Source organism: Chroicocephalus ridibundus, chromosome 1 (assembly GCF_963924245.1).
Source record: "Chroicocephalus ridibundus chromosome 1, bChrRid1.1, whole genome shotgun sequence".
NCBI lineage: Eukaryota > Metazoa > Chordata > Aves > Charadriiformes > Laridae > Chroicocephalus > Chroicocephalus ridibundus.
In genome coordinates, this window is record NC_086284.1 from 27331369 (window position 1) to 27343413 (window position 12045).

General features: G+C 38.1%; 1 protein-coding gene across 1 annotated transcript in view; it reads left to right on the plus strand.

Annotated features, from left to right (window-relative positions):
* Positions 1-698: 698 nt before the first annotated feature.
* The window catches only part of BRCA2 (BRCA2 DNA repair associated), a 43188-nt gene continuing 31841 nt past the window's right edge, over positions 699-12045 (plus strand). Inside the window, exons 1-9 of the mRNA XM_063354694.1 lie at positions 699-811; positions 1784-1890; positions 2541-2792; positions 4845-4950; positions 5752-5804; positions 5904-5944; positions 6037-6148; positions 7990-8045; positions 8976-9090. Of these exons, the coding sequence (XP_063210764.1) occupies positions 1812-1890; positions 2541-2792; positions 4845-4950; positions 5752-5804; positions 5904-5944; positions 6037-6148; positions 7990-8045; positions 8976-9090 (814 nt within the window). The 5' untranslated portion in view covers positions 699-811; positions 1784-1811. The remainder of the gene's footprint in view (positions 812-1783; positions 1891-2540; positions 2793-4844; positions 4951-5751; positions 5805-5903; positions 5945-6036; positions 6149-7989; positions 8046-8975; positions 9091-12045) is intronic.

Here is a 12045-nt window from a genome sequence, read left to right on the forward strand (position 1 = left end):
ATGATTGATTATCATTAGTCCCTTTTCTCTTCTATTTGTGCGTTTCCTTCTGACAATTGTTTCTGAGGATCGATGATCTTCAGCTCCCTTTTCCCATGCATCTGTTTCCTTCTGGTAGGATCGGTTATCATCAACTCCCTTCTCCTATGCATCTGTTTCCTTCTGTTAATCACTTGTGGAGTCTTTTGGAGAAGTTCTCTTTTGTTTCTCTCCGATGTTTTTCTTCATGATGTTTTTCTTCATAGCTGCTGTTAGTTGTTACCTTTGAGGTTTCTCGTGTTTCCTAATTTACTAAAGGTTAGTTATCCTTATAAGTCAAATATTTATAGCCTTGTTATTATGGCGAAAGCCAACAATACCTTCACTATTTTTCACAGTGTTAACCGCCATTAAACAGCAAGCCGGAACACGCCGAGCTTAGCCGCCACGCTTCATTTCTGCTGGGGACGCGTGAATACAGGCAGCCGGCCCACATTTGCCTCAGGGCGCTCCTTTTTTGTAGCGAGAGGCATCAGCCTCGGAGGGAGGGCGTTCACGGAAGACATCGCGCTTCCTCCGACACCGGCGGCCTCCCCTGGCGCCTCCCCGTCCCCGCCTCCTGTCCCCCCAGCCTCGCTGAGGAGAGGTGGTGGCGCCCATTACACCGCCCCCTTTCCGTGACGGGCAGGGCGGGCTCTGCATTGCGCAGGCGCCCGAGGGGGGCTGTTGGCGCCAAGCTTTGAACGCGGAGGGAGGGGGCTGCTTCGCCTCTCCTCGCCCCACGCGTGAGGCGATGCCGCGGCCGCCGCGCCGCCCACGGGGCCGGAGGGAGGTAAAGGCCCCGCGTGTGGCTCAGCCCTGCCGTGCGACCTCCGGCACACTTCGCGTGGGGGGTGTCCCGGCTGTCTCTGGGGGTTGAACGCCGTGCGGGGCCCCCTCCTTCTCCTCACAACCTGCGCGGGGGTTTGCGGTTACCGGCCTGCCCGGGGCGGGGGGGGGTGGTTGGAGCCCGTCCTCTGAGGCCGTTCGGCCCCGTGGGGATGTGGGGGGGTTTGGGCCCCGCCCTCTGAGACCCGCCGGCCCTGGGAGGGGGGGACACCCGGTGGCGGCCCCGCAGGCAGCGCCCCGTGCGTGGGTGGCTCCTCGGCAGGGGCTTCCCCGGGCGGGAGGCGGCGTGGATCGGTCGCTTCGCCTTCTAAAACGTACTTCTGAGGCAATTTTGCACTTCTTTGACGTTCTGTCTTCGGGTAGCCTCTACCCTGTCTTTAAATGCCTGTCTGCCCTGTCGTTTTGGTAAAGCAGCTGCAGCCTGGAAAACTGATTTTACAGTGGAAGCAATAAATGTGTTAAAATAAACTGGAAAGTTTCTATAGCAATCTTATTTATACCTGATTTTTAATACGACAGGGAAACTGGCAATGTTTGCTCTGCTTGAAAGCAGCTTTATATCAAATTCTTGGCACGTGAGTTGTAACGGTGGTAGCAGTATATATTCTAACATATAGGAGTGAGTGTGGATTTTTTTATTTGTGCTTAAAATAACTCAAAAGCGTTCTGTGCATTCCATCTTGTTTTTCTCCTGTATTTGCTGAGTATCTTTATTATCTCTGTTATAATTCCCTATGATCTGCTTGTCTCTTGTTTCATACCATGTTCATCATTGCGGTGTTTGAACACACGCATCACCGTCCTAAAGCAGCTGGGTTACAAATCACCTACCAAGAAATGCAGGAAAACAGGGTTAAGACTTCTAGTCCCATGACATTAGAATAGTACTGTATGAAAGTGTTTTCTTATTTCTCAGGTCTTTCAACACCTGTTCCTGTAATGTTATGGATAAGAAAATGGCTTATGAACCTGTGGAAAGACCAACTTTCTTTGAAATATTTAAGGCACGTTGCAGTGAATCAGGTACGGTTTCTCTAGGGCAAATAATTTTTATTAAGGTTTCTTTCTGGACATAGATATTTTATACGCATGTATGTTCCATAGAAAAGCATTATGCAACTCGTTAGCTGCTGCACTTCTTGCCCTAAATCTGTATTTGCTAATAGCTATTTTTTTATATATATTTCTTTAAATTTTTATTTGTAGCTTTTTTTCATAAATGTGTGCTCAGTTACTTTTTTTGCACTTCTTTTCTAGCTGTGGCCTCCTTATGTACTCACATGCAGACCAGGTTTAGTCTTCTGCCAAGTGCACCTGTAGTAGTATGACTTATTAATGTTAAAAGGATCCTGTTTAACTTGCCAGTCTGAGTAAAATAAGAGATAAACTAAAAGCCAAAAGTGCACTTTTCATTTTAAAGAGACTGGATATTTATTAGTTTTGTTAAGGTTCTGAGAATTTGGGCAGGCATTCTTTTATTCTTTAACGGGTATCAGAGTTCAAAGCTATCTAGATACAAAATAAAGAGAAGTATAACAATGGAAGGAGCAATGCAATTTGCTGCTAGCATTTAAATGCCTAATGTATTTTCACATCCTGCATGGAGAATTCTTTTTTCCTTTTTTTTTTCCTTTTTCTTTTTCATGTAATTTTCTGTATGTTTTCTTTCATAGACTTAGGGCCTATTAGTCTCAACTGGTTTGAAGAACTCAGCGCAGAAGCACCCCCATATGAGCCTAAATTGTTAGGAGAACTTGATGGTCCCTTTGGCTGGCTTGATCAAACATCTTTTAAAACTCCAAGGGCAAAATTCTCTACATACAGTCAGTTGGCGTCAACTCCACTAATTTTTAAAGAACAAAATATGATACTGCCACCTTATTCTTCTCCTGGAAAAGAACTGGATCAGAAAAAAATAGGAGAAAGTGAGTAATTTTCATTTATTTTTTTTTAATTTTCATAAGCAAGAGACTTTGTTTTACCTTTTGTTGTTGTAACTGATGATTGTTAATGTAATAGATGATACTACTGCAGAAATTGTACGACTAAAACACTCATCTTAGTAGGCTTCTGAAGACCGTCTATAAAAAAGTGGAATTAATCTTAATAATGAATTCAGCCTTGCAATAAATTGGTAATGTATATACAAAGTTCCGTGTAGAAAGGATATTGTCATGATCCTAATAATCTAGATGCTGTTGATATAAGGAGGTACAAGTTTATTAATATAACCTGTTGACTCAGAATCAGAGTGAATTTTTTTTGCAGTCTCATCTTTGTTCTATGCAAAATCTCTGAAAATCTTTTCAAGAGAGAGAATGATGTTTATCATGCTGAATTATGAGACAATCTGCAGGGCACTCCTTAACCTTTCTTAGTATGTTTTAGAAGCACTAAGCTCTTTGAGTTAGTAAAACTGTAAGTTATGGAAAGAAGTTACACTTTTCCATTTGGAAACAAGGAATTCTACCACTTCCATGAGGTACTTCTCATTACATTATTTCCAAATCCCAAGTATGTCATGAAAGTACATGTCACTGCTCCTTTTTGATGTACCTGCAAGCCATAGTGCCTATCCTCCTTGGACAGAGAGAAGAATCTTTTCTATGGAGAATGTATGCAAGATTTTATATAAGAATCTTTTGTATGGAAGAATATCTAACTCTGTTCCTGCAGTATCTGATTTGCCCATTTACTGTGCAAATGTGTCTGTGCCCTCCTAACCATAAAATGAGCTTTTCTAAACAGGTTACAGACAAACGCAAGACTCCCTTTATTACCTGAATCGTTACTGGATCCTAAAGCAAAGTCTTTAAAGGTGTAGAACTGTGCTGCTGTTCAAATATACTTTATAACATTGCTTCCGTAGAATATTGTTACCCTGTTTGTTTTTAAGTTTACTGCTGAACTTCTGCTGAACTTATTCTCAGCTGAGAACATGTTTCTTCTAAATGTAGCTATTTGGACTTTTACAGTGTTAAGTCCTGAGTGAATTCTTGGTAGCATTTAATAAATTGCAAGCAAAGGAACCTTATGATTCTTCTGTTTCAAAATGGTTACTTTTGCTCTGTGTTTGTGCATGTGGACGTTTGTATACACTCCTAAGGAAGGGACAATGACTATTTCGAAGACGACTAGCCTGAGATCTTCTCCTGATTTTCTTGGTTAGAGCCAACTGACTCGTGTACCTAGGTTTTCTTCTTGTGAAAACAAGAGCATGGATGGAAGCTGATGGATTTCACCTTGGTATGGTACTGAGATGCAGCCATGCTGTGCACACGGACTCAGAAGCAGAGAGGAATGCAGAAACTTAGGTGTAATTTCTGATATGGAAGTTGTTGGAAACTTCTGAGTAGGAATTCTTTTTAGTAGTTGCTTGTTCGTGTGAGGGGCTCACTGTTCAGAGGATTCTGCTGCTTTGTTGGGCACACTCTTTCTCTTTGGCCTGGAGATGCATAGCATATAAATTGCTACTGCTACCAGTGACAGTGCCTCCACTAACAGTTCCAGAAAAAATTTTTGCTTTATGCTGCTTGTTCAAATCAAGAAGTGTATGTCATAAGTAAATTTGAGGGAAAGCTGGTACAAATGCATGTTTGCATGTATTAAGTTTCTCTTAAGAATAACTACTGCAGTGACAAGACAGACATAATACAGTATAGTAAAACTGAAAAGAAATATGTGACTTGAATAATATCAAGGAAATATACTGAAAAACATATATATATCAAATGAATAAAGTGATATAATGAGCACTTTTGGCTGTGCATTTGAAATGCGTTCAGCATTATTTGGATACAGAACTTGAAGGTGTTCAAAACAACTAGGGGAAAAGGTAGAGTTTTGTTAGTTTTTTTTTTTTTAACTAAAAATCAGATGTTGCCTTTTTTTTTTGAAGCTTATCTTTAAACTTTAGAATCGAAACTGTTACTTGTAGCTCTGCAAGGTTGTGTTGATTATTACCTTCTGTGTTTTAGGCAGAGAGAATTTGATAAGCCCAAGTATTACAAGAAGAAAAATAGATCAAGAAAATGAAATGCTTGCTTCTCCTCCTGGTACCTGCTACAACTGCCTTGCTGCTAGGTATGCTAAATATGTTAACACAAATAGAAAATAAACTGGATTTTAAGCAAAAAGAAATATTAAGACTACTGTATTTGATAGAGTTCTTTGGAGCAGTCAGTAATCTTGTATGCTTACAATACTAGTAGGATGGTAAGTAAATTGAAAATAAAACGCTAGCTAATTTTGAAGACACTGTTGCTATTAGGAGTTCTTCCTTTCTATTTTTCTACTCGTTCACAGCTGGCATATGGCATTTGTTGACATTGTTTCAGCTTCCCAAATCCTCAACATCCAATGCAAGGAAGAGTAGTATGTATCATGTGATTCTCAAGTAGTAATTAGTAAAGCTATTTATTTTACTGAGCTTTTTTAGTAATAGCCTTGATTTCTACATTTAAATGTATATATTTCAGATCAATCTGATAAAAGTACTCATGTTGATTATAAGAACAGTTAAACTGATTATTTAAACTGTTTCTTTAATTAAAACCAACTAATTAAGCCAGTTTCCGTAGTTTCATACAGCATGTTAAGCAATGCATGGTTATATTGTAGTATACTATTTGTCAGACAAATCATTGTTGAAAACTAACATTTCACAAAAGAAGCATTTTACAGTTTGAAATAAACTTATGGTAAGGTTTAAAATGCTGAATGATGGTTAGGAGAAATCTGTGTTTTATTTAGTCAGGGAAATAGCTGTGGTTTCAAAGAAAGAAAATAATGGAGGTGGTAATACATGTAACGTCTGAAACATCTACTTGTTTCCAGAAATTGATAAGTGAAATTAATATTTTTTAATTTGGTTTTGTCTTGCAGTCCGACTATTTTAAGGAATACTTACAGAACACCTCAGAGAAATAATATTCATGGTTTGTATTTTCACTTTTTTGGTTTTACAAAATATCTGATATCTGTAGATACAAATCCTTAGGTATTGTTTAATGTCCTTATTACATAATGTTTTCTAGGACCATACGGAAGCTTGTTTTGCACACCAAAACTTTTGGAGGTAAATATTTTATTCCTGCATTTTGTTTTCTTTTTCCTGAGTAGTCATTTAGAATTCTTCGTAGAAATAATAATTGTCAAATATATTTCTAGATCAGAACTCCAAAACGTATTTCTGAAAGTCTGGGAGCAGAAGTGGATCCAGATATGTCCTGGTCAAGTTCTTTAGCCACACCTCCTACACTTGGTGCAACAGTGATAATAGGTATTTATAAAAATGAACGGTTGCTAAGGTTTAAAAACTTCTGGTTTTGACACTGCAAGTTCACTTAGTGTGAACTGATTATTTTTTTTTTAATTAAAAAGGACAAAACTCTCACAGTGATGCTTAGTGGTTGACTTTAAATAATGCAGCCCTAAATTAAGAAATGAAATTAGATAATGTCATTGCTTTTCAAAACTTTTCTCCCTTTATGTAAGGGATATGGGAATGTAAATTTAGAAATAACATAGCAAAGCAAAGAAAGAGAATTAGATAATGATTCCTTATATTTGCACTATCACAAACCTAGATACTATTAGGTTAAGTCATGTGAGTATGTTTTTGCAGTCTAAGGAGGTAGCCTGTTGAGTAAACTTCCCGGCAGCAATGCTTCAGCATTTTCAACCGCTCGTGGTGTGCCTGCCATCACATTGATGCAGTGAGACAGACTGGGATATGGATCCAATTAAAGACCATATTTCCAGGGTTATTTGGTCAGGGCAATTCCTGGACCTCATTTACTGCACAGCTGCACAAACAGCTGTGCCAGTATAACTGAGGATGAGAACGAGTGGGTAATGACTGTTTAAGTGGCATTAACAGTGATGGTAAACATTGAGCCTCGACCTCAGGTGTTGCTGTAAGTGGGATTTCTTTAGCATATGATAAGCAAAATGAAATTTGACTTTATGATTTGTTAATGAAAAGTCTTGAGAAAATGGGAGAACCTGGATATCTGCTTATCTCCTGACATTGCTTTTTTTAATGTGCTCAAACTATCACTGTGTAAAGCATATAGAGCATGCAAGCATATAAAGCGTATTAAGAATGAGTACAACAATTGGGAATCTCCTCATGCAGGAATCGGTCATGGCACCAAGCCTGTCAGAGTTCAAGGAGCATCTGGACAATGCTGATAGTCATATAGTTTAGTTTTAGGTAGTCCTGTGAGGACCAGGGAGCTGGACTCAATGATCCTTATGGGTCCCTTCTGACTTGACATATTCTACAATTCCCCTGTTGGCAGGGAAGGGGTGGTACTATTCACAGGGCTACTGAGTCATGCTGTTTTGGATGTTAATTGGTTCAGAATGATGTGACCTGAAAAGAAAGGCTGGGAAAAGTACCCATAGCTTCTTCTGGGAGATGGGTTATGGTTTGAACTCTGCTTCTCATTCTCCCACTTCCTGGATGAGCCTAGTATTTTATAGTAGTGATGCCCACTCTCTGCCATCTGGCACCTGTAAAAGGAAACAGTGAGTCATTTGGCTGCTACTTGGAACCTAGATGCTATGTCTATGAAATGTGTTAATTGAATATGCTGCTCTTTAGGCATCTTAAAAAATAGGGTTCACTTTCTCTCTTCGTTTCAGTGGCCATCCTGTCCCAAACCATGACATTTTGTAATGTAGGTGAAAAGATATTCCTGTTGTGGGAGGAAATGGGGAAAAAAACAAATTCCTGACAGAGGCTTGAAGATCTCATCCAGATCATTTTACAGAAAAAATTAGAGAGTAGTGCTATGAATAACTGCTGGAAAGGGGATTGGCAGTGATGGTGGGCTCAGGGTGGTAACTGGTCTACCTACATAGCAGCAACTGCAACCTATGATTTACTGTGTTTTGTGCTGTTATGAAGCTGCTTTTGTACAATGTCCCTCAGCCTCACCTGTAGGACTTTTTAGTTAGAACCTTTGGTTAGTTTTCAGTACTTTTTTCGTTTACAGATTTCAGTTGCATTTAAAATAATCCAAAGAAAACCTTCCCAAAACACAACCATTTTTGAACATACTCAGCAAATTGCTTAGAAGCAAATGAATTGACTTGTCTGTCTTTCTTCTAAAGCTAGAGAGAATGATTCTATTTCTGGAGCAAAGCAACAGGATGAAAGAGCTGAGATAGTAAGTAGTTTTAAGAGCTATGCTGTTCTTCAATTTCAGTTAAGCTATTCAGTTATATGTTTACATTCTTTGAGTCAAGAATAAAAAAGTCCATCATTTTTATTCTAGGCTCTCTTATCTGACTATTTTTAAAAGTTGCTGTTCAAAACTAAACTTGCAAAACCTGTCTGTAAACTGTATTTTCACAAATAACCCCCTTTGAGGAATCTTTTTGCCATGTTTTTTTAAAAAAAACCCAAACCACTTGGACTCAGCAGCAGTGGGAGTCATTCAAAGAGAAATCGAACTTAGGAATTGCAATATACTACTTCATCTGAGGGTTGGCTGGTTTATTTTTATTCCTCTTCTGTCAAAGTTTTGAGAGCTACTGTTTGGCTTATACTGTCCAATAACTTCTGGTGCTCAATCACTATACCAAGAGTTGAAATTGAGTATTCATTTCAGTCCTTTGATATTAGGAGAGGGAGAGTTCCTGCAAAACTGTAATTTTACTCTGTGTATATGGAAGCTGAATGATTATTCAGACTGAAAACTGAGAATGGTGCTAATAAGATTCAGTTGCAAATTTACCTTTGATTCTTAACTACCTGAAACTTCACAGTTAACTAACCGTTACAAATTAAAATAAGCAAAACGTCTTTCTCCTTCCTTATATATCCTTGGTTCCTTTTTGAGAGGTTTCCTTATAGTAAACTGATGAACCCATTCGCTGCCCTTAAATTGCTTCTAGAGTGGAACCTGGTTTGCATTGAAAATGGGGATTATCTGCTTATTTATTTTCAAATGTATGTGTGAAAATGTTACCTTTCATTTTAAGAGATGCAGAATTATTCAGATATTGCAATAAATGTTTAGAGTTGCTTACTTTGCTGTTAAAGTGACTCTTATTGATATGTAATGTATATAACAGCTTATGTCTTTGGTTTACAGGTTTTGCACAACTTTTATTCCAACCACGATGAACGTCCTGGGACGAGTGATACAAGTACACTGTCCATACCAGAGGCAGTAAAGCTAAAAGCTGAAGATGACATCAAAGATTTTGGTATGTATTGATACTTTACTACTGAGTACGCTCTGAAACGAGACTGAGGGTAAAGTTACATTGTATGTCTTGAGCTGATCCTATGACTTGTTTCCTCTGCCAACTGTATACTCCCACTTCCTGAATTGATTCAACTGGGCATAAAAAAGGGAAATCAGTTTCTGTTGAGTCAGTGAATTAAATCAGGTTACCATGCCACTGGATGACAACCAGATTAGTATTGGCGTTAGTGAAGGCGTGAGATTGCATGGGAGAGCTGAGAGAGAAAATGGTACAGGCTCAAGGGGGAGCAAGACTACTACTTCTGGCTATTGAAAAGATTTATGTATACTCATTCTGTGATGAGTTTGTTTTTTAATCCTTTCTTCATTTACTTCACCTATTACTAGTTCAAAATGTGACAATTCCTTTAGGAAAAATAAATGTTATATTTTTTTAAATGTATGTAGAAAATACTCAGTCAAGGGAAAAAAAAAACCAAACATTTTAATTCTGTGTTCTTAGATCATGTTAGTGAGCAAGTGAAAATATCAGTGTGAGTTTTTTGGGTTTTGTTGAGAAATGATGTCAGAAGAGAAGAATATTAACAGAAATTTTTTCAGTATGCGTGGGTGTAAAAGGGTACTGTAGAGACTGACAAAGGCTAGACAGGACAATACATCCTTAGGATTGTGTGTCTCCCTCTTGTCTAAATTGAATGGTCTGCCCTAAAGTATTGTTTGGTACATGTAAGAATTGTGAAAGAATCAGTTTAGAATTTGACAAGGAGGGCTGAGAATGCTGGGGTCAGGAAGCATTGTTGATTGCAGAGTGATATATACTGCTATTTTTATATTGTAGGTTCAAACGTGCTGAGAAAAATGTAGTTGGTAGCAAACATATTCAAGTAATCTGTAGTCAGTAAAATACTTCTAGAAATTAAGGAGACATTATTGTCTGTGTTCCAAAGTGGCTTATTACATCCCATGCCACAATAGAGAAGGCTAGTTAAAACAATCTGAGTAAAAATAAGAGGAAGAAACCCATTTCTTTTAAAGCACAAAACAACCTTTGCAAATGTCTCTTCCAACCCCCATCTTCCCTTTTTAATAATAGTTAACTTGGCATTTGAAGATACAATGTGAAAAGAAGGACAGCTCAAACCTTCGTGTTTGTGGCTTTCAAATGTTGATTTTCTCTGGAGTAGTGTTATATGACCATGAAAGGCAATCAGTTTTATTAGGTATACATTTTGGTTCAGTCAATGAAAATAAGAGAGATCATAATGTTGATTTGAATACCTACATGATTTTAAGGATATGAAGAGATTACTCATATTGTACAAGTTTTGTCCTTAATAACAGTGAGACTGAATATATATGCTCAGTACAAAGCACAGTAACTACCAGATGTTTCAAAGATTTTTTTTTGCTGAATTTTTTTGATTTTTAGTTGTAATAATTTGGGGGAAGAGGAGAAGTTTTGAAACTATTTTACATTTAGTGTAACCATGGACTGCAAGACGTGTACTGTCATGTATTAACACTTTGGAATTTTAGAAAAGCTAAATTTGCATATAGTCATTAAGCATATTCATTTATAACCTAATCATTAGTTCCTAAGGTTCACATCCCTAGTTTAAGTAAGTCATTGTAATGCTAAGCTTTAGGCATTTGGCCCTTGTAGCAGAATTCACAGCTTTGCTGTAGGTATATAACCTGGATTCAGAGTTAAGATTCTTCAAATATGTAGTAAGCAGCATATTGACTGGGAAGCTATTTAAATTGAAAAACTAATGGGAAACATGGAATTCTGTAATATTTTAGGTATTTTACCCTGGCCTGTTGCCCAAAACTTACTTAATTAAACTCTTTATTTAAAAAAAAAAAAAAAATTACATCATTTGGTCCCTTTATAACCCTAATCAGAGTAAATGGTTCATCTTTAACCTCAGTGTCTGGAACTATTCATGAAATAGGAGAAATGGATTCAGTACCCTCTGCTTATAAGGATTCCAGCTTGAAATGTGGCAACATGTTCTAACAATCAGTCATGTATCACTACAGAGCAGAAACATCTAATGTTAAGCCTCTTTTTGCCCGAGTATTACTCAGAAGGAGAGGCTCTGAGAAAACAAAGTAGTTTTTGTCTAGTTAGGGCATTTACTGGGAAAACAGGAGAATTCTGTTGTCCAGTCTTTGGTTTTGGGGTTTTCATTTCCCAGACCCTCCAGTGAGTTTAGATGTCAAAATGAACTTCCCTGATTATTTTTTTTTCCTGGCATCAGGTTATATACGGTGTACAACCAATATCTTTACAATCTTTCAGATACTCCCAGGTTTATTTTTTGATTAAATGTAATGGCTCCTGTTTAAGTAAAAAGAAATACAACTGTGTCTCTTTAGAAAGCTCTGTTGACAAATTACAGGCTGAAAGGATGTGGACACAAGTTTCTCTAGAGGAATGCTATTCAGTAAGGAAAAAGGACCTGTACATTTAATCTGTAGTGGTAGGTTCTTCTTTTTGAAATCTTGTTTAGTGGCACCTGAGTGGCACTCAGGCAAAAAATAAAAAGTAAAAAGAATGAGTAACTGTTCAAAAGATGTGATGAGAGAGGTGGTTTTATACCCGCAGTGTGGGCATGAACCTTTAATGATATATTACAAACAGTTGGATGTGTGTGACCAAGTATTGGGAGATCTTCTATGGACTTCCAAATGGAAAATCTTCCAGACGCTACGTTATTTAAAAGTTCTAATGGGAAAAATAGTTCTAAATTATAGAAATTGTATCTAAAAAAGGCTTATGGAAAAAGTTATCTATGTGCCCAAGGATAAAAGAGTACAAGGATGTTGTCCTGGTTCCGGTGGGGATAGGGTTAATTTTCCCTGGTATTCCATGCCATGTGAGCCACGCCCACCCTGAGCTGCCGGGGGAGGGGACAGGAAGTTGCTGCTTAAAAGCGGGCTGGGGCGT